The 17,979-nt window shown below is 50.8% G+C and overlaps 1 protein-coding gene across 5 annotated transcripts in view; it reads right to left on the bottom strand.

Moving 5' to 3' along the window:
* Nucleotides 1-8,735: 8,735 nt before the first annotated feature.
* The window catches only part of Usp36 (ubiquitin specific peptidase 36), a 34,681-nt gene continuing 25,437 nt past the window's right edge, over nt 8,736-17,979 (bottom strand). For 2 of the 5 annotated variants that reach the window (XM_090351297.1, XM_090351296.1), the window contains 8 exons: nt 17,246-17,911; nt 16,504-16,634; nt 13,802-14,386; nt 13,179-13,495; nt 12,129-12,230; nt 11,714-11,829; nt 11,282-11,432; nt 8,736-10,703 (listed from right to left, as the gene is read on the bottom strand). In XM_090351297.1, coding sequence (XP_090207423.1) covers nt 11,301-11,432; nt 11,714-11,829; nt 12,129-12,230; nt 13,179-13,495; nt 13,802-14,386; nt 16,504-16,634; nt 17,246-17,911 — 2,049 coding nt within the window. In that variant the 3' untranslated portion in view covers nt 8,736-10,703; nt 11,282-11,300. The remainder of the gene's footprint in view (nt 10,704-11,281; nt 11,433-11,713; nt 11,830-12,128; nt 12,231-13,178; nt 13,496-13,801; nt 14,387-16,503; nt 16,635-17,245; nt 17,912-17,979) is intronic. The other 3 variants (XM_090351298.1, XM_090351300.1, XM_090351299.1) reach the window with 3 other exon arrangements.

Genomic DNA, 17,979 nt, shown 5'->3' on the forward strand with positions numbered 1-17,979 from the left:
AAAATCCTAGAACCTGGGAGCCTGAGGCCAGAGGATTGAGAGTTCAGGGCTAGCCTGGGCTTTGATGGTACCCAGATCTTGTCTCAAAAAGAGAGTAACAGTTGCAATAATAATAGGATGGGTTTGGGCTCCTTGGACCATTCACTGTGGTTTGCAGGACTTGTTAACCTACCAGACTTAAGATAGTGCCCCTCTTTAGCTGTCTTGTCTTGTATAATAATCTAAAAAATTAGAACTGCAGCTACATACCAATAGCCTTGGCTTATCCTAAAATTCTAGCTACTCGGGAGACTGAGCTCTGAGCCTGGACAAATAAAGCTTCCCCATTCCCATCTCCATTTACCAGCACCAGCCGGGGGTGAGTGATACGCTGAGCTAGAGCTCAAGGTCCAGAGCTCAAGTCCTAAGCAAAGGACCCTGCACACAAATTAAAGCCAAAAAGTAAGCATTTTAAATAGAGGTAACCCCAAATCCTAAAATATCCTTTTCCTGTGGCCTTAAAAAAAATCTTTAGAACAACTTCAATGTCCAAGGGAGGTCACACTAAAAGTATGATTTTTCTTTCTTTAAGAGTGTTGTGAGGCTTTAAAAGCATTGAGAGATACTCCTGCATTCAGCAATGCAAGACCATTTCCAAGGTGTGTGAAAGAAACAAGGACAGAAAAGTGGCATACAAGCATGTTTAATCAGGATACATGTATATGCATTATACATTCAGACTTGTACATTCACACCTTTGACAGAGACTTGCTGCAGGCATGTGCTGTTGAGTTCTGGGTGGCATCTGGGCGTGAGGAGAGCAACAGGGCAGCCCTGCCCTCCTGGAGTTGCTACTCACAGACGGCTACCAGCTGAGTTCAGAGCACGCTAGACCAGGAAGAGAATCTACAGATGGTCACAGGTTGAATTATGCCTCGTCACAAGATAAACCAAAGTCCTAAGTCCCAGTACCTGTGAATGTGAGCTCATTTGAAAGCTACATCTTTGCTGATGTGTTCAAGTTAGGGGGTGGTTACGGTGCCCTAACTGTTTGATTATATGCTAAGAGGGAGATATGGACAGAGACGTAGGACACATGCAGGAGGAGGCAGGGGTGGAGTGATGCTGCCACAAGCCAAGAGGCCACTAGGAGAGGCAGAGGCACAAGGGCCCCCCTAGATCCACGAGAGGGAGCCTGGTCCTGCCAATCTGGATTTTAGACTTCAGCTTCTAGAACTCCCATTCTAATCCATCCAGTTTGTGATGCTGTTATGGCTACTCTTAGATGATATTACCTATCTTAATTTTCACAAGATTATAGGGTGTGTGCCATATCAGACACTAAGCTAAGGAATTTTACTGTTCTAATCCTAAGGGCCTAGGCAGGTCCCTGAGCCTTTTTGTTCAAGGCTAACCCTCTACCACTTGAGCTGCAAATCAGCCTTTTGGGTGGTTAATTGGAGATAAGTTTCTTGCCCTTTCCTGCCCAGCATGGCTTCAAACCTTGATCCTCAGATCTCAGCCCCATGAGTAGCTAGGATTATCAGCATGAGCTGGCACTTGGCTGGCTCCCTTTTCTAAAGGGAATGGTCCTTTCCTTTCCGTTCTCTCATTAGGATGAGCCAGGTGACAGGGTGACAGTGGAGGTGAGAATGAAGGTCCTCATAAGAAGGGAAGGACTATGGGCAGAGTGTCAGGTTCACCCGCTGAACACTTCTAAGGCTGTCCTCCCACCACTGCCTGCCTGCTCAGCATCGCACCTGTTGCTGGGGCCAAGACCACTGTCTGTTGGCAGAGGTAGGAGGGAGGGACGGCTGCTTTATGGACAAAAGGAACGGCTCAGGGCCTGAATCCTGAGACCAGAGAGGGAAGGGAATGAACTGGGGTCGGGCCTTCAGGAAAACAGGACATGCGGGAGCCTCTTGGGCTCAGATGAGACACTGCCTTGCCTTAACATCCCCTCCACCCCGCCCCCCATTTTATTTTGCTAAAGCTTGTGATTTCTTCTGTGTGTGAATGACACCTAAAATGTGTTTGTAACAGAACTTGATTGTATCCAGCTGTCATCAACTGTTCCTGTGCCACCCAGAAGGCAGCTGGCCGGGTGCCACGGATGCTGCATTCACTTCAAATGGTGGAATTAAGGCTCTGGTTCCTGCTTGACTTCACCAAAATGTTTTCACATCTGAGCAAGAGAAAGGGGCGGGGTGGGGCTCAGGAAAGGCAGCGAAAGCCAAATGGGTGGAGGGTTTCTGCGCCTGGGCTGTGAGGGGATGGGCTGGCTGTCCTCAAGCAGAGCCCAAAGGCACAGCACAGCCAGGCTTCCTCCATCAGCTTTTCTGGTTCCCTGGGCCCTGCACTGCCAAAAGGAATTGTTCAACTATGGCTACTGAAGACAGAAGTCAAGACAGAAGAATACATTTCAAGGGGAACGGGATCACTGCACTAAAGAGCAAGGAAGATGAAGGCCCATCATGTACCACGCATGTGACCGCACATGCAGCAGTGGGGGCTCCCTGCATGCATTTTACATCAAGCAGCCGTGTACTTAAGACTCTGACCAGAGCAAAACGCCACCGGCAGCCATAGAACCTGCCCAAGGGACTACAATTAGTGACCACATTTCTCACGTTTCACCTCCCACCCCCTCTGACCACTGTCCTCCCAAAGGGTGCAGCCAGAGAAAACAAAGTGACAACCCACAGTCAGATGATGTCATTCTAACCTCTGCCTTGTATATTCAATGACACAATGAACCCAAATGTGCAATGTTGACTCCCAGAAGCCCCCTCCTTCTTCCTGTAACAAGTCCTGATTATAAACCTCAATCCTGGCCAATTAGAAAGGGCGCCAAGAACTGTCCTTGGAGCAGAGGTAGATTTTTTTTTTTTTGAGGGATGGAGCACATGGAGCCAGGCCAGGGGCTGCAGGGCCAGGTCCTGCTGAGAGCATGCCACCCAGCCCCACCTGGCTGTAGTCTCTAATGAGAGGGAAAGTTTGGCCTAAAATTTGGCCAAGTGGGGAATCATCAGTGGGGAAGCCGGAGGGCGGGCAGGCAGAAATGGAAGCGAAACCAAATCGGCAAAAAGAAAAGCAGCAAGGAGTTCCAAGACCCTTCCCTCGTGGAGAGCAGGGAGGGGAAGGGGAAGTGGGAGAGACCACTACTAGATGTTAAGAGACAGCCCTGGCAACCAACTGCCAACAGCAGAAGAGGGGAAAAGCCCCCACACTCCACAAAACGATGCTGTCAATGCAGGGGCTGGTAAGACAGGTGGAAGGCAGGCGAGGGCTGAAGAAAGGCCTTCTATCACTTCCACCTCAGAGGACCCCAGTCAAGAACCATCTTGAGAGAGGCCTGAGTAGAGGAACAATCGTGGCACTTGTAATCTCTGGGCTCCCTGCCAGAGAGACTGGGTCACAAGAGGCTGAGGCGAGGGAGAACGTCTGACAGTCCCCCCAAAGGAGAGGTTCAGGCTGTGGGGAGCTGTGGGCACTGGCAGTACAGACGCCTCACAGAGATGGGCAAGAGGCCTGCAGCAGAGATAGGGATGTGGAGATTACTAATCTCAATCCTGGCACAGAGAAGTTATCCTTGAGAAGACAAGGACAACTGTGGAGGAGAGCAGGCATGGCTCAAAACTCCTGGCAGAGGTGGCATAAGAGGCAGCTGGGAAGCTAGAAGCTGAAAACCCAAGCTATGTTTTGGTTTTTATTTATATTTGTTGTTGCTTTTTTGTGTGTATGTGCGGTCATGGGTCTTGATCTCAGGGCCTGGGCGCTGTCTATGAGAGTTTTTTGCTCAAGGCTATCATTCTACACAGCTCTACTTCCATCTTTAAAAAATCTTGGGTGGTTGGGGGTTGTGGGGGGGGAGGGAAATGGGTACCAAGACATGTGAAAGGGTATCAATGTATGTGAATTAATGCACCTTCTATCTGGCAAATATCATGTAACCCTTTTACTAATTACAATAAAAAAATGCAAAAAAATAAAAAAATCTTGGGTGGTTAGTTGGAGATAAAGAATCTCACAGATTTGTCTGCCAAGGCTTGCTTCAAACCAGAATCCTCTGAACTGAGCCTCCTCAGTGGCTAGGATTTCAGATAGGAGCTAGCAGCATGTGGCTATTTTGTACGTGGGTGGGAGTTTATCAATTTGTTTCTTAATTTCTCTTTCTCCCTCCATCTTTCAACACAATGTTAGATAGGTCTTTTACGCTTCTATTATTTCACCTTCCTCACTAACCTCTTTTGTAAACTTAGTGGTCATTTTTCTTATAGAGCCACACAGCCTGAGCAGTTCAATGTACTGTTACTGTCTCCCTCTCATCAGCACCTGGTTAACTGAAGTCTTCCTAGATCATAAAGAATATCAATGCTTCTATATGCACCTAGTGGTACTAGAGCACCGAGGTGACTGGTCTCCACTAAGGATTTCTACAAACAGCTTGTGCTTTTACACCTGTAATCTCTCTTGTAACTAAGCTTCCTCTCTGAGCAGAAGGCGAGTCTGTGCATACCGATGTTGAACGGTTGACTACAGTGCTGCATTCTTTAGTCTAGTGACAGGAAAGTGCACCACAAACCACCACAGACTAGTCAAGTCATCTCTGAGGAATCACTAATGAAAAGGACCCAGAAGATAGCCACTTTCACCTCGAGCCAGGCCACAGTAAAATAAGCCACAAAATTCAAGAATGAAAAAGGCAACCCAACCCACCTTCTTCAATGCCAGCTTCACAATAAAGGACTTAAATGGTAGAGCAGTAATGAACTTACATACAACAAATTAAAAATGACCAATGAAATTTAAAGATGAGCACCTAAATTCAGAGCTACAAATCAATAACTGAGCTCAAAGAGAATTCAAGGAAATATCTAGAGGAAATAAAGACAACTGGCACAGGATAAAAAAAAGAGTTTAATGGTGATATAGAAATCTTGGGGGGAAGGGAAAGAACAAACAAATCGTGGAATAAAGTGCTCACAGTAGCCTATATTAGTCTAGCTAATAGAGCAGAACAAGTGAAAATAGGGTATCTGGGAAGATAAGGCAGAGGAATTAAACATACTGAGAAATCATTAAGAAAATAAGACCTCTGGACACTACCAAATTGATTTGGTATATCCTATTTTAGGATATAAAGCAAGTCTTACAAGCCTGTATTCTCTCAGAGAGCACCAGGGAGGAGGGCAGCAATATAGACTGGAGAGCTGGCTGGGAGACTTTTCAAGTCTAGAATGCCAGGGACTCAGGTAGGTGATCAGAATAGCTGGCAGAAAGCTCAGACTTTCCATGTAGATGTGCCCAGGCAGTGAAGTAGAGGCACACAGACGGCTAGGTTCCACCAAGCTCCCAGCTGTGGCTCAGGAATGCTGTGCTGAACAGAGGGAGGCAACACGGGCTGACCAACACTGCATAAAGCCAGGCCACAAACCTGACAACAGGGCATCCATGAGGTAGGCGGTGATGAAGCTGATGGATACGATGGGATCCATGAGCGGGGACCCACTGGGTGGCAGGATGAAATGAGCGCTGAGGGGAAGTAGGTGCATGTTGGGAGCCAGAGTGGAATCAAACTGTACCTTGATTTGCATCAGACAATGGCTTTATTGTCTTATTGTTTTCTGGCCTTATTCTGTTTAAATGACCTGAGATTTACCACCTGGAAGTTCCCTGGGTCTCGAGAAGGGAAGAGGCTCGAGTGGAAAAGAAACACGGCAGTCTTTACCTGGACTGCAGACATCCCGGACCCGGTGTGTCTGTCTCTCTTCTATTTCTTCCTAGTCCTTGCCCCCTATTTCAGGAACCCCAATCTGCGAACCCTGGTTTGCTGCCGGCTGGCCCTGGCAGGTGCAGGCCATGAGGGGTGCAGGTCATGAGGGAAAGCGTGTGCAGGCCATGACAGGTGCAGGCCACGAGGGGTGCAGGTCATGAGGGGAAGCGTGTGCAGGCCATGACGGGTGCAGGTCATGAGGGGAAGCAGGTGCAGGCCATGAGGGGTGCAGGTCATGACAGGTGCAGGTCATGAGGGGAAGCAGGTGCAGGCCATGAGGGGTGCAGGTCATGAGGGGAAGCAGGTGCAGGCCATGAGGGGTGCAGGTCATGAGGGAAAGCGTGTGCAGGCCATGAGGGGTGCAGGTCATGACGGGTGCAGGTCATGAGGGGAAGTGGGTGGAGGCCATGAGGGGTGCAGGTCATGAGGGGAAGCAGGTGTAGGCCATGAGGGGTGCAGGTCATGACAGGTGCAGGTCATGAGGGGAAGCAGGTGCAGGCCATGAGGGGTACAGGTCATGACAGGTGCAGGCCATGAGGGGTGCAGGTCATGAGGGGAAGCAGGTGCAGATCATGATGGGTGCAGGTCATAAGGGGAAGCAGGTGCAGGTCAGGGGAAGAAGCTGGTGGCAAAAATCCATCCTGTTTGAGAATTGGGTCACTGAGTGGCCTGAGAGCTAAGGAGAGGGAAACTGAGGAGCAAGTTAATACTTAGGTGAGGACCAGGACAGCTGAGCACACTGGAAGATGAGGGGCTCTCTGGCATGGAAGCAACTAGCCATGTTCATAAAGGGACAGTGAGATCTCCCTGAGGACAACCAAGAGAAGAGGGAGGAGTTGAGCTCCCCTGCCGCCCACAACACACAGGGTGGCACCCCTTCCTGTGGCTGACCCTTGACCAACGGTGGAAAGCAGTGGTACCTATGCTTTCTGCATGCATACCACTGGGATGGAATGGCGGGTCTGAAGATGAGCCCTGCCAGCATGGCCACCTGAAGACTTGTGAGAGATGAGCACCATCAGAATCCCTAGTGGCTGGAAACCAATGCCCTAAGGACCCCCCTCGGGCTCTGGGCCAATGTCTGAGACATCTGGCAGGGCAACTGCTCTCAGGATATGAAGCCTGAAGCGCGGATGCCCAAGTCATGTCTGGTCTGAGTCCTCACTCATCCCTGGGGGCTCTGATGCCCGTAAGGGAGAACAGATGGTGGGGAGAGGGGTGGTCTCAGCTCCCCTCACCCCATGCTTTATTTGCAGGAGAGGATTCTTGTAGAAATGATCAGAAATCATGAACCAAGAGTCAGAGACACATGGGCAATAAGGGAAAAATCCCTGGAGATCCTGAGAAGGAAGGGGGAAGGGGAAGAGCTGCCTGGAGACCAAGGGCAGAGAAACCAGGTGGCCCCAAAAGGCCCCAGGACAGATGATCTTCCCAGGGGAACTCGAGGGTCATGAGTAGAAGCCAGGGAACAAGATGGGGAGAGTGGGAAGACACAACAAGCTTCCCCTTGGGCAGGAACCTGAGCAAGACACAATACTGAGCAATCCTGCTTTCCCACATCCTTCCATGCTGAGCTGCCCAGACTCAGTGCAGACCACACTGCCCCCGGATGGCCACCTCTAACCACAGATACAGGATAGGAAGCCTAACTAGTTTCTCAGGTACCCGACACATCCTGCAGCACCCACCACAGTCTGGGATTACCACTGCCCGAGCCCCTGGTTCAGCTGCCCAGTATCACAGCCAGCAGTGTCTGGAAAATGTCCATGAAAGAGCTGTGGTCTCACCCGTGTCACCACTATGCACCAGCAATACGGGCATGGCCTTGGGCCTCCTTTAGATGTAGCCCATCCTGTTTGGAAGACCTCAGAGCTCCCTGCTGCCTAAAGCACCCCCAGGCTTGGGCCCAGCTGCCATCTTGCTCACTTCTCTTTCCTGTTCTTATCTGAGGCTGTTGGGCTAAACCTGTGGTGTGTGGGGCCGGGGGCGGGGGGGTAAAATAAGACACTCTGTGTTTGGTAGACACCTATGGGTGCTCCTGAACAGAAAGGCATGATGTTTCCAAACCAAGAGGGAACCGCTGAATTCTACTCAAGCGTAGAGTCCAAGACATTAGAACCAGCTTCTGCCCGTACAGTCCACTTCTTGGCCACCAGCACCTCTGTAGGGACCTGCCCACACATGGACCTCAGCTTCCAGGCCAGATGCCCAGAGCTATGGTGGCAGGGACAGGAGATCAGGACCAGCCACCTCCATAGGAATCTGTCAAATTCCCGTGGACAGAGAAGCCCAGGCTGCACACAAAACACAGGCTTCCCCTCTAACCTGTGATTGGGAAAGCAGCTGGGATACTGGGCCACCACTGGGTCTGAAGAGAAAGGTCGGTGCTGCCTCTGCCACCACAACTTGTTCTCCACTCCTGGGAAGCAGTCCTCCTTACCCGTTCTTGCCAACAGTGACACATCTTGTTGGTTCATGAGGGTCAGATGGGAGGAAACAAACAAACTGGGAGAAAATGAAGGAAGAGGTGACATTCTTCAAAAAGAAATGTACTCATTACCAGACTTACGTAACTGTAACCTCTCTGTGCATCATCTTTACAATAAAAAATCTATTTTCTCGAAAACTTATTAGTAAAACAAAGAAGTTTCCTTAACACAGTATTTGTTTAAAATCACCTACAAAATTCACAGAAGTACTTCGGAAGACTCATGATTACATTTTAGTAGATATACTTGTCAAATAAATTTAAATATGTCTATTCTTTTTTGGGGGGTAGGGGGGCAGGAATGCATTACCCAGGCTGGCCCAGAACTCCTGGGCTTGAGCCGCCCATCCACTCACCCCTGGAAGTGTAGGTATGCCTCCCAGGGGGTGGTTGGCCAGCTCTAAGTACAACTAGACAACTTTCTCAGAGGGACAGACTGGAAGTTTGCAGGGAGGCAACGTTTAAAAATGAGAGGAAAGAGACCAAGACAGAGGACGCACAAAAACACAGTATTTTATTGCACCAAGATCTTGGCAAGGCGTGGGGCTCCCCGGGCCTTGGAGAGGAAGTACAGAGGGTGGGGACTCTTGTACACAGAGGCGCAGCTACAAATCCAGGGCACAGGGTGAGAGCTGCTCCACTGACAACACGGAATGAATCTGGGGGAGGGGGGCGGGTGACCCCACACACTGGGCCCTCCATCTCTACTGCCAAGCACAGCTAGGTTGAAACTGGATTCTGACTCGACCAAAAGACTACCAGAGAAGCTTGAGGTACTTTAATGTGTTTACATATGTACATGGCACAGGGAATTAAGACAATTTTCTGGACCCTATTCTGGCCTGCTCCTGCTTGGCTGTAACTAGCGGTGGAAACCAGCAACTTCCACTGCCCTTCTCCCCAGTGCACAATCTAGGAGTGCCAGGAGTCTGGAGAAGAGAAGGGAGGGAAAGATAGGAGGTCAATTCTGTGCTAGCGGACATTTCACCTAGAACATCACAGAAAAAATACAGCCAGGAAACAAGTTCATACAGGAACAAGAGTCAACACCTCAAGAAGAAAAGCCTGCCCAGGAAGGAGCCTGCTTCCCTCCCACGATGAGATTTCGAGGCCTTTGCATGCCCTGGCTTGGCCCCCACCGGGGGCCACTCTGAAACCAGTGCCCATGAAGTCTCACTGTATTCTTCTGGAGAACTGGCCCACAGGCCAGGCGGTGGAATTACCAGTCTCTCCCACTCTTGTCCAAAGGGAAACACAATAGCAGGAAGGAAAACCAAAGTGAACCACCAGCATGAAAAACCCAACACATCTTCCCACATGAAGAAAGGAGCTCTTCCTTCTGCATTGCTAACAAGAGAAGCCTGAGGAGGGCAGCAGAGACAAAGGACAACAGGCAAGGCCTAAGGGAGGCACACAGAGCCCTAGAAAGTGGTGACACGTCTGTCTTATGGAGAAGACTTCACTGTACCTCAGCCCCCTTGGAGAGACCACCATCACCGAAGGTTGAGGCTTAGGAAAGTCTAAGTCTGCAGGCACAGCTTGAGCAAGATAAAAAAAAGACTCTTCCTGAGTCATAGTCATCTAGAATCAAAAGCACTCACAAAATTGAGCAAACAAAGCCAGTATTTGCATATTAGGAAAACATATTGCTACTGGAAGCCACAGGCCTGGTCAAAAATAAATGCTTTATATTAAGTAGTAAAATCACGGAGAACCCACCCCCACGCGCCACCTCTACAGAGAGCCGTGGGTTACTGCAGCTGGAAGGGAGCTCCGCAGTGATCAGGAGAGAGCAGCCTCAAAGCGGGGGCATTGGCACTCGTTTCCAGGGCGCCTCCACCCTCAGTCCTCAGGAGGAGATGCACTGGGAAGGGGCAGCTGGGACGCATGGGGCAGTAACAGTAAGGTGTACCCACAGCCCCGCATCCCGAGGGGAGGGCACAGGCAGGGCAGGGTATAGGACAAGGCAGTCCCCATCTCAGGGTACAAGGAACAGCTCAGAGTTACCAAGCACATGCCTGCAACCTGAGCAAAGGACGTGCTGGAGACGCTGGCCAAGTCCCCTGCTCTGACAGCCCCAGACCAGTGGCAGATGGCCTTAACCACCCAGACTCTTGTCCATGATTACTGTCCACAGTGTCCAGGTCCCCATGGGTGGCTGCCAGCTCTATGCAACACCATGTCTGAATGTCACTAGAGGTTCTGAGCTGCAGAAACCTCAGAGTCTCTTTGTGGGGTCACGTGGAGACTAGTGCCCGTGCCCTCACCGTGACAGCTCACGGTAATCGGGCAGCGAAGCCTACACTGGGCTGCAGTCCAGATCTAGATCGACGGCACCTATGACATGCAGTACCGTACGACCACTCCAGGAGGCTTCAGGAAGGCTGACCCTCTAGAGAAGAGACTGGCATCCTTACTGCTACCCTCAGTGGTCCATGCAGAACACCAGCGCACAGCATCCTGAAAAGCCAGAAGATACAACAGTCACCTCTACATGCTGCTAGTATACATCACACACACTACACATCAATAGGAACACACCCCACAGACAGATCCCACACACACAACGTGTCAAGAGACACATACTATAGACCCACACAAACAACACGTCGAGAGACACACACCACAGCCTCACACACCACACAGCACAAACACATCAGACACACCCACGCAACACAGATCTCTCTCTCTCTCTCTCTCTCTCTCTCACACACACACACACACACCCACACCCACATCACATATGTATATCAGAAACCTAGCAGGTGCTCATAGGTCAGGCATAACTGACCAGATACACCATACACACACCATATCATATCCACATATCAGATATCCAGCAGATATACACATCAACAACAGACACAGCAGATACCAATCTGATACACACACAGCTACACATATACTAGACACAACAGATACTCAGCAGATATACTCATACTAGACACCTACCCACCAGACACATCCACATCCCACACATCCCCCCACCCACCCAAACACCACAGTTTAAAAACAAAATCATCTACATCTGAACTGACCTATTTGATGGCAATGGGCTCAGCGACGATGGCTAAGGCTGACGGCCTTGGCTGGATGAGTCACAGACCAAAAATTCCGTCTACTCTGAAGCTTCTGAAATGCATTGAAGTTTCTCTTCTTCTCTCTCTTAAATTTCTTTATTTTCTTTTCCTATATCAAGAATTGGGTGTCACAATTCCCAGAATGGCTTCCACGGTGCTCTGCGGGCGCCTTACTGCCCTGTCCCTGCTCTCCCGAGGTCAGATCTTTCCCACGGCAGTGAACTGCAGGTGGGATGGGAACCCCAGCTCACCCCAGCCTCTTCACTATTGTTTAAGATAAAGCTGCACTATAAAATGCACTGGAAGGTCAAGCTGCCTCTTCCCCCCAGCCCAAACAACACCACATATACCTGTGGTGTTTATGTCAAGCCCAATGTCACAGCCACATACCTTCCCTCGATCAAATTCTTCATCCCAATCGTCAACCACAGTCTGGGTCCGGGCCAATCTGCTGTCTTCCATGGCATCCTGACTGACAGCAGACAGCTCACCATCCCAGGTCAGAACTGTACAACACATTCCTACGGTCAGGAACCTGGGCTTCCCAGCTACACCTGTCTACTCTCAAGACTCCTCTGGGCTGCCTTTTGGCAGAATCAGAGCGACAGGGAGGTCAGAGTGGCCCCATGTGCAGAACCAGCAACATGGGGGAGGGGACACCACACCAGTGACATCTCATTCTCTGGGAATCTACACCATACATCTGAGATAAAGGGTCATGTTCACTCTCAAAGTCTAACTTGTTTCTCTCTAACTCCAAAATAAGGCAGCCATGCAACATAAGAGTCCTCTCCCAGAGCTTTACCTTTCTTCCCATAAGCCTTATCAGATGAGTGTTTAAGCAATTCTTGGACTACATCACATTCTCGATCTCTGTTCCAGGGTGCAAGAGGAGCCTGTCCCACTCCTGAAATCAGAGTAGCGAGGAAACAGTTATAAGCATTGAAAAATCAAACACAAGCTGGGCGTGGTGTCTCATACCTATCATCCTAGCTACTCAGGAGACTGAGATCTGAGGATCATGGTTCAAAGCCAGCCCGGGCACTTAATCACCAGAAAACCGGAAGTGGCACTGTGGCTCAAGGGGCAGGGTGGTAGCCTTGAGCTGAAGAGTTCAGGGACAGTGCCCAGGCCCACAGTTCCAAGTCCCATGACCAACAAAGAAAATAAGAAAATAAAGAAGAAAATCAAACAGCAGAAACAATTGCCTGCCCCTCACCACAAAACTGCAGAACTCACTAACACTAAACGCTTACTCATTAGTGATCATTTTACCCAGCAAAAGGGAACTGTCCAGCCAATTCTTGAAAAAGGGGAGGGAGGGAGGGGCCATAAAAATAGCTAGGTGCCAATGGCTCACAACTATAATCCTAGCTACTCAGGAGGCTGAGATCTGAGGATTGTAGTTCAAAGCCACCACAGGCAAAAAAGTCTGTGAGACTTTTACCTCCAATAAACTACTAAAAAGTCAGCAATGGAGCTGAGGCTCAAGTGATAACTTAGCCTTGAGCAAAAAGCCCAGGAATAGCACACAGGCCCTGAGTTCTAATCTCAACAAAGCCATAAGCCGCCCTTATAGCCGAGAGTCTGGTCCCATGGAGGAACCAGCAGTAGTCATCAGAAGGCGCTCCTGAAGGTGGTGAACATTTAAAGAGGACCCCTTCAGAGCACACAGGGCTTGCTCTGGAAGGGGTGGGGACCCTCCAGCCCTCCCTTTCTTTTTCTTCCTTCTGTATCCTGGCCTGGAGGGGAACAACTTTTCTGCCCCAGCTCCTGCCGTAAGGTACTGCTCTACCTCAGTCCCTCAGCAATGAAGCACAAGGCGCACGTCCAAAGCCACAAGCCAAGCACACACCTTTCCAAAGAGGGTCTTTCAAGGTGCCTGTTACAGTGGCAGAAGGCTGACTCTTGCTAGTGAGTGGGAATGGCTGCACGAGGAGCAGAGAAGCACGGCCAGGATGGCTGCCGCAGGGGCCCATGTCCTCACCCAGGCAGTCCTGAGACAGCTGAGTGCTCTTGCTGAACTCGGGGGCGGTGGGGACGGCGGGCCTCACACTGTCTCCACCTTCCTCTTCCTCCTGCTGCGACTCATGCTTTCTTTTTCTCTTCTTCTTTTTCCTTGGAGACTCTGCATTGGTCCCAGGCTCCCTGTGCTCCGTGGGAGAGCCACTGCTGAGAGTGAGACAAGACAGTGAGTCCCAGAAGGGCCCGTGCTCTCTCCAGCTCAGACCTCTGCACTGGGCAGCAGTTGGCTGTGACCTTATTCACACCCCAGTGGTCTTCGAGAAGTGGGTGTGGTGTCACATGTCCCAGTAGGGCAAGTTCTACATACACACATCTTGTGGCCCTGGACCCCGTCCACAGTGATGGACACTTGGGCACTGTTCCCTGTGAGACACACTTTCGCCCGAGCTCCTCTGCCAAGTACAGGTCAGTGCCCTCTGTGTCTCCATGCGGCCTGCCCCCTCCCGCTCTTACCTGTGCTGTGGTGAGTCCAGGGTGAGTCCAGGGCCATTTTCTTCCATAAGTCCCTCTACTGCTATCTTCCTCTTCTTCTTGACACTTCTGTGGTGGCCATCCAGGACCTGGCTCATTTGGTGGCCGTTCACCGGTGGCCCCGTGCCTTCTTCCGCCTGCGTGCTGGCTGGCCGGTGTGGCCAGTCCTTTGTCTTGCTCTTGGGGCTCCTGGGCTGCTCCTGCACTGGCTCCTCCTGTGGGGTGGCCGTGGCTGCATGGTTGAGGCACTTCTTCCTTTTCCTCTTCCTACGAGGTCGGTCAGCTGCTCCCCTGAGGTACTGTGGGAAGTGTGGCCCCTGTGGCCCTCCCACAGGAGTCTTTTTCCTCTTCTTAGAGGGGCTCTGAGGGCCCTTGCTAGCCTCCAGCCACTGGTGTGACAGGAGCATGAAGTCTCCGTTGACCTGAGGTGAGGCAGTCCAGGCAGGGGGGTGGGCCTGTGGCTCTGAGGTCCCTGGGGGTTGGGGACCACTACTGGACAATGATGCTGAAGGGGGGCTGACAAGAGGCTTCAGTAGGTGAAATGACTGGGGAGCAGGTGACACAGCCCTGTAGGGACATTGGTTGACAGGAAGGTCATTGTCAAGGACACAGGAGAGCTCTTCCTTCTGCCCACCTTCAACCCACCTCTCTTACCCAGAATTTTGTATGTGTTTTAGGAGAAAAGAGCATTTTTACCTAAGAAAACTTAAAAGACTTGATTTTCCTCTATGATTTTTTTGAGCTCTTCAGCTCAAGGCTAGCGCTCTATCACTCCGGGCCACAGTGCTACTTCCAGTTTTCTGGTGGTTAATTGGAGATAGGAGTCTCATGGCTTTCATACTGGTGCTGGCTTTGAACCAGGATCCTCAGATCTGAGTAGCTAGTATTATAGGCGTGAGCTACTGCTGCATGGCTTCCTCTATAATTCTTAAGACACACATAAATTATATGCATGTTTGAAAACAGGCTAACACAGTCCCAAATCTGCAAGAACTGCATATCTTAGCTTTGTGTGACTACATAGTTTGTTTTAAATTCAAATATAGAAAGATACATAGAAAGTGTCAGTGTCTGTATCCATGGGTGAACATACAAGGCAAGTGTGGCCCCAATCCCCCACTGACCTTGGGAGCCAGGAAAATCGGAACAGATCTGTAGATCTAAGGCACGCTATGAAATGAGTAAGATCGTGACTGTGAGCCACAGCAGATGTGTCTGTGATCTGTTTCTTGTCAGCCCAGGAGACCCGAATCCCTTTCTAAAGTGTTTTCTTATCTACAAGAGGCAATGCAGCTCACCTCAGCCTTTAAGAAACTGCCACTGTCATCATCTAAACCAGGACAGACTATGAGGCTACCTCCATTTTGTCATGCCATTCTAAGTATTACCCAAGTTTTAGAAGTTCTGCAAAGACATAAATTATCAATGGACACTTTGGCATTTACGGATAGATAAGACACCAGTAGCTCACACTGGTCAGCCTAGCTACTCAAGAGGATAAGATCTGAGGATTGCTATTCAAAGTCCATGAGACTTTTATCTCCAATTAACTACCAGAAAACCGGAAGTGGCACTGTGGTTCAAAGTGGCAAAGCACTAGACTTGATCACCCAGGCCCAGAGTTTAAGCCCCACAACCTACAAAATAAACCAACAAACAAACAATTTATGGCTAGGCAATGGTGGCTTACACCTGTAATCCTAGCTACTCAGGAGGCTGAGATCTGAGGACTGTGGTTCAAAGCCAGCCTGGGCACAAAAAGTCAATGAGATTTTTTTTTTTGTGGGTCATAGGTCTTGAACTCGGCCTATATGCTGTCCCTGAGCTCTTCAGCTCAAGGCTACCGCCCTACCCTTGAGCCAACCCCCACTTCCCATTTTTTAGAGGTTAATCGGAGATACAATTCTCAGGTCCTTCTATGCCAGAGCTAGCTTTGAACCTTGATCCTCAGATCTCAGCCTCCTGAGTAGCTAAGATTACAGGCATGAGCCACCATGCCCGGCAGTCAGTAAGATTTTTTATGTCCAATTAACTACCAGAAAACCAGAAATGGCGCTGTGGCTCAAGTGGTAGAGTATTAGCTTTGAGCTGATAAGCTCAGGGACAACGCCCATGCCCAGAGTTCAAGTCCCTGACCGACCAAAAGAAAAAAGAAAAAAGAAAAAGAAATAACAACAAAAAAACACAATTTATGGATGTACCATGTGCAAAGCCGCTCTGCTAGGGACAGGAGTGTGCAAGGACTGCACAGGGGAGGTGGAGAACTGCTGGAGGAACACAGGGAGGAGAAGCTGAGCTCAGCGGTGCCCAGCCCCCTCCAGCTTGACGCCTCTGCAACTGTCAGGGACTTCAGTGTTCCAGGCAACCAGGCAAATACTGGTGATCCTCAAACACTGCCCGTCAACCACACAAGAGATGTTCTGTTAGCACGATGTGCCACTGTGTGCCACACTGAGTGCGTAACTCAAAGGCCTCGGGAAGGTTCTGCAGGGCAAGGAGGCCAGGCCATGGCCCTGGGGCCGACCCACAGGAGCATGACAGCCAAGTGTGAGCGGCTTCACTAGCCTCTGAGCACATGCAGGGGCAGCACAGGTCAGTCTGCCTGCAGTACACCGGGCCACCACTGTGGGTGGAGATAACACCCTGAGCCCTAAGCCAGCCACACACACGACCCCTGGGCTCACCTGGTTTTACTGCCAGGCCAAGTGGAGGTGACGACGGGGTGGGAGGTTTTCATGGGGTAGGTGAGGTCGGAGAATGGTGGAGGGGGAGGTGAACGGAGGTCATTGCCTGTCGCCCTCCGCAAGGTGCTGGCCTGCAGTTATTGACATAAATAAAAACTTGGTGGTCTAAAAAAGGTTTCCATGAGTGAAGGTGGAAAAATAAAATAAAATAAATAAATGAGCTCAGAAAGGATGATGAGGGGATAGAAGGAACAAAATGGGGAGGGGGAGGGCGATGGAAGGAGGGGATGGCAGGAGAAGAATCAGAAGTGTTATTGGTTAGAAGCAAAAAGGGTAAAGGAGGGCACTTAAGTCATAACACCACTACCCAATCCTCCCAGTTCGAGCCCTAGCTACAAGCCTCTGCCCCAGAGTCCTTGTGGGGGCCAACTCCTGCCGGCCCCACCATATGCGAGCTGGTGCCAGACTCTGTGTCCAAGGCTCAAGACAAGTCTCTGCTGCAGCCCAAGTGAGACTACCCCTGGCCCAGATTCAACAGCCCATGTGAGGCCTCAAATATCAGTGCCCCTCAAAACCACTGCCTTCACCCCAAGCCCTTCATCATTTGCAAACTGCTAGGAGGCCAACAGTTCTTCGCTCTTCCAGAATGAGGCCATCAAGGCCCTCTGCCATTACCTACTCCCCCAGCTACCATCATCCTTACTGGGTGTGAAGCATTCCAGCCATGAGACCCCATACCCACCTTCTTGGCAGATAAGGCCAGCTTTTTGGCTGGTGGAGGAGACATGAGGCTTGCAGGCTCTGTGGCAGCACTGCCCAGGGCAGGGGACTTCAGTTTTGCTGCTTTAGCATCTGCTCCACTTGGCAGCACTTTGGCATGACCAGCAGGGGGACTGTCTGTTCCCTGAGAATGGCAGAAGCGGGCAACTCCACGCTCGGGGGTTTGAGGGGCTGTGGCAGGGCCTCTGCTAGTGCAGTGCTCGGGGCTGGAGCTGCTGGAAGCATCCTTCTCCGGGTCTGAGTGGTCTTCTCCTTTAGGCCCATGCCCATTGGCTGTGGGCTTGGCTAGGAGCTTTGGTGAGGTAGAGAGGATAGCATCGCTGCTGTCCCAGGAGCCCTGCCGCCGGCTCCTGGGTTCACTGGCACCAGGTGAGCCCTGAGAATTCCGGAGGGATGGAGAGGAGGGCTGCGGCAGCCCCGGCTTCTTCGCCTTCTTTCCCGGCTCGACCAGGAGCGCAGGCATGTGTGTGGGCGTGAGGAGGAGTCTGGAGGAGGGGGACCCCAGAGGCGGCTTTGTAGAAACACATCCATTTTGTGGCTTCAGGCTTGGCAGAGATCCATTCCTGGACACAGGCACACCAGTCTCCTCAGGGGCCTGCAGTTTTCGAATGAGCACAGAGTCTTGTCGCTGAAAGGCAGCAAGCAAGGCAGAAAGCTGTCAGAGCCAGCCAGACAGGCCAAGTGAGACCCCTGCAG

The sequence above is a fragment of the Megascapheus bottae genome, chromosome 17, assembly GCF_031878675.1.
Source record: "Megascapheus bottae isolate mThoBot1 chromosome 17, mThoBot2.hap1, whole genome shotgun sequence".
NCBI lineage: Eukaryota > Metazoa > Chordata > Mammalia > Rodentia > Geomyidae > Megascapheus > Megascapheus bottae.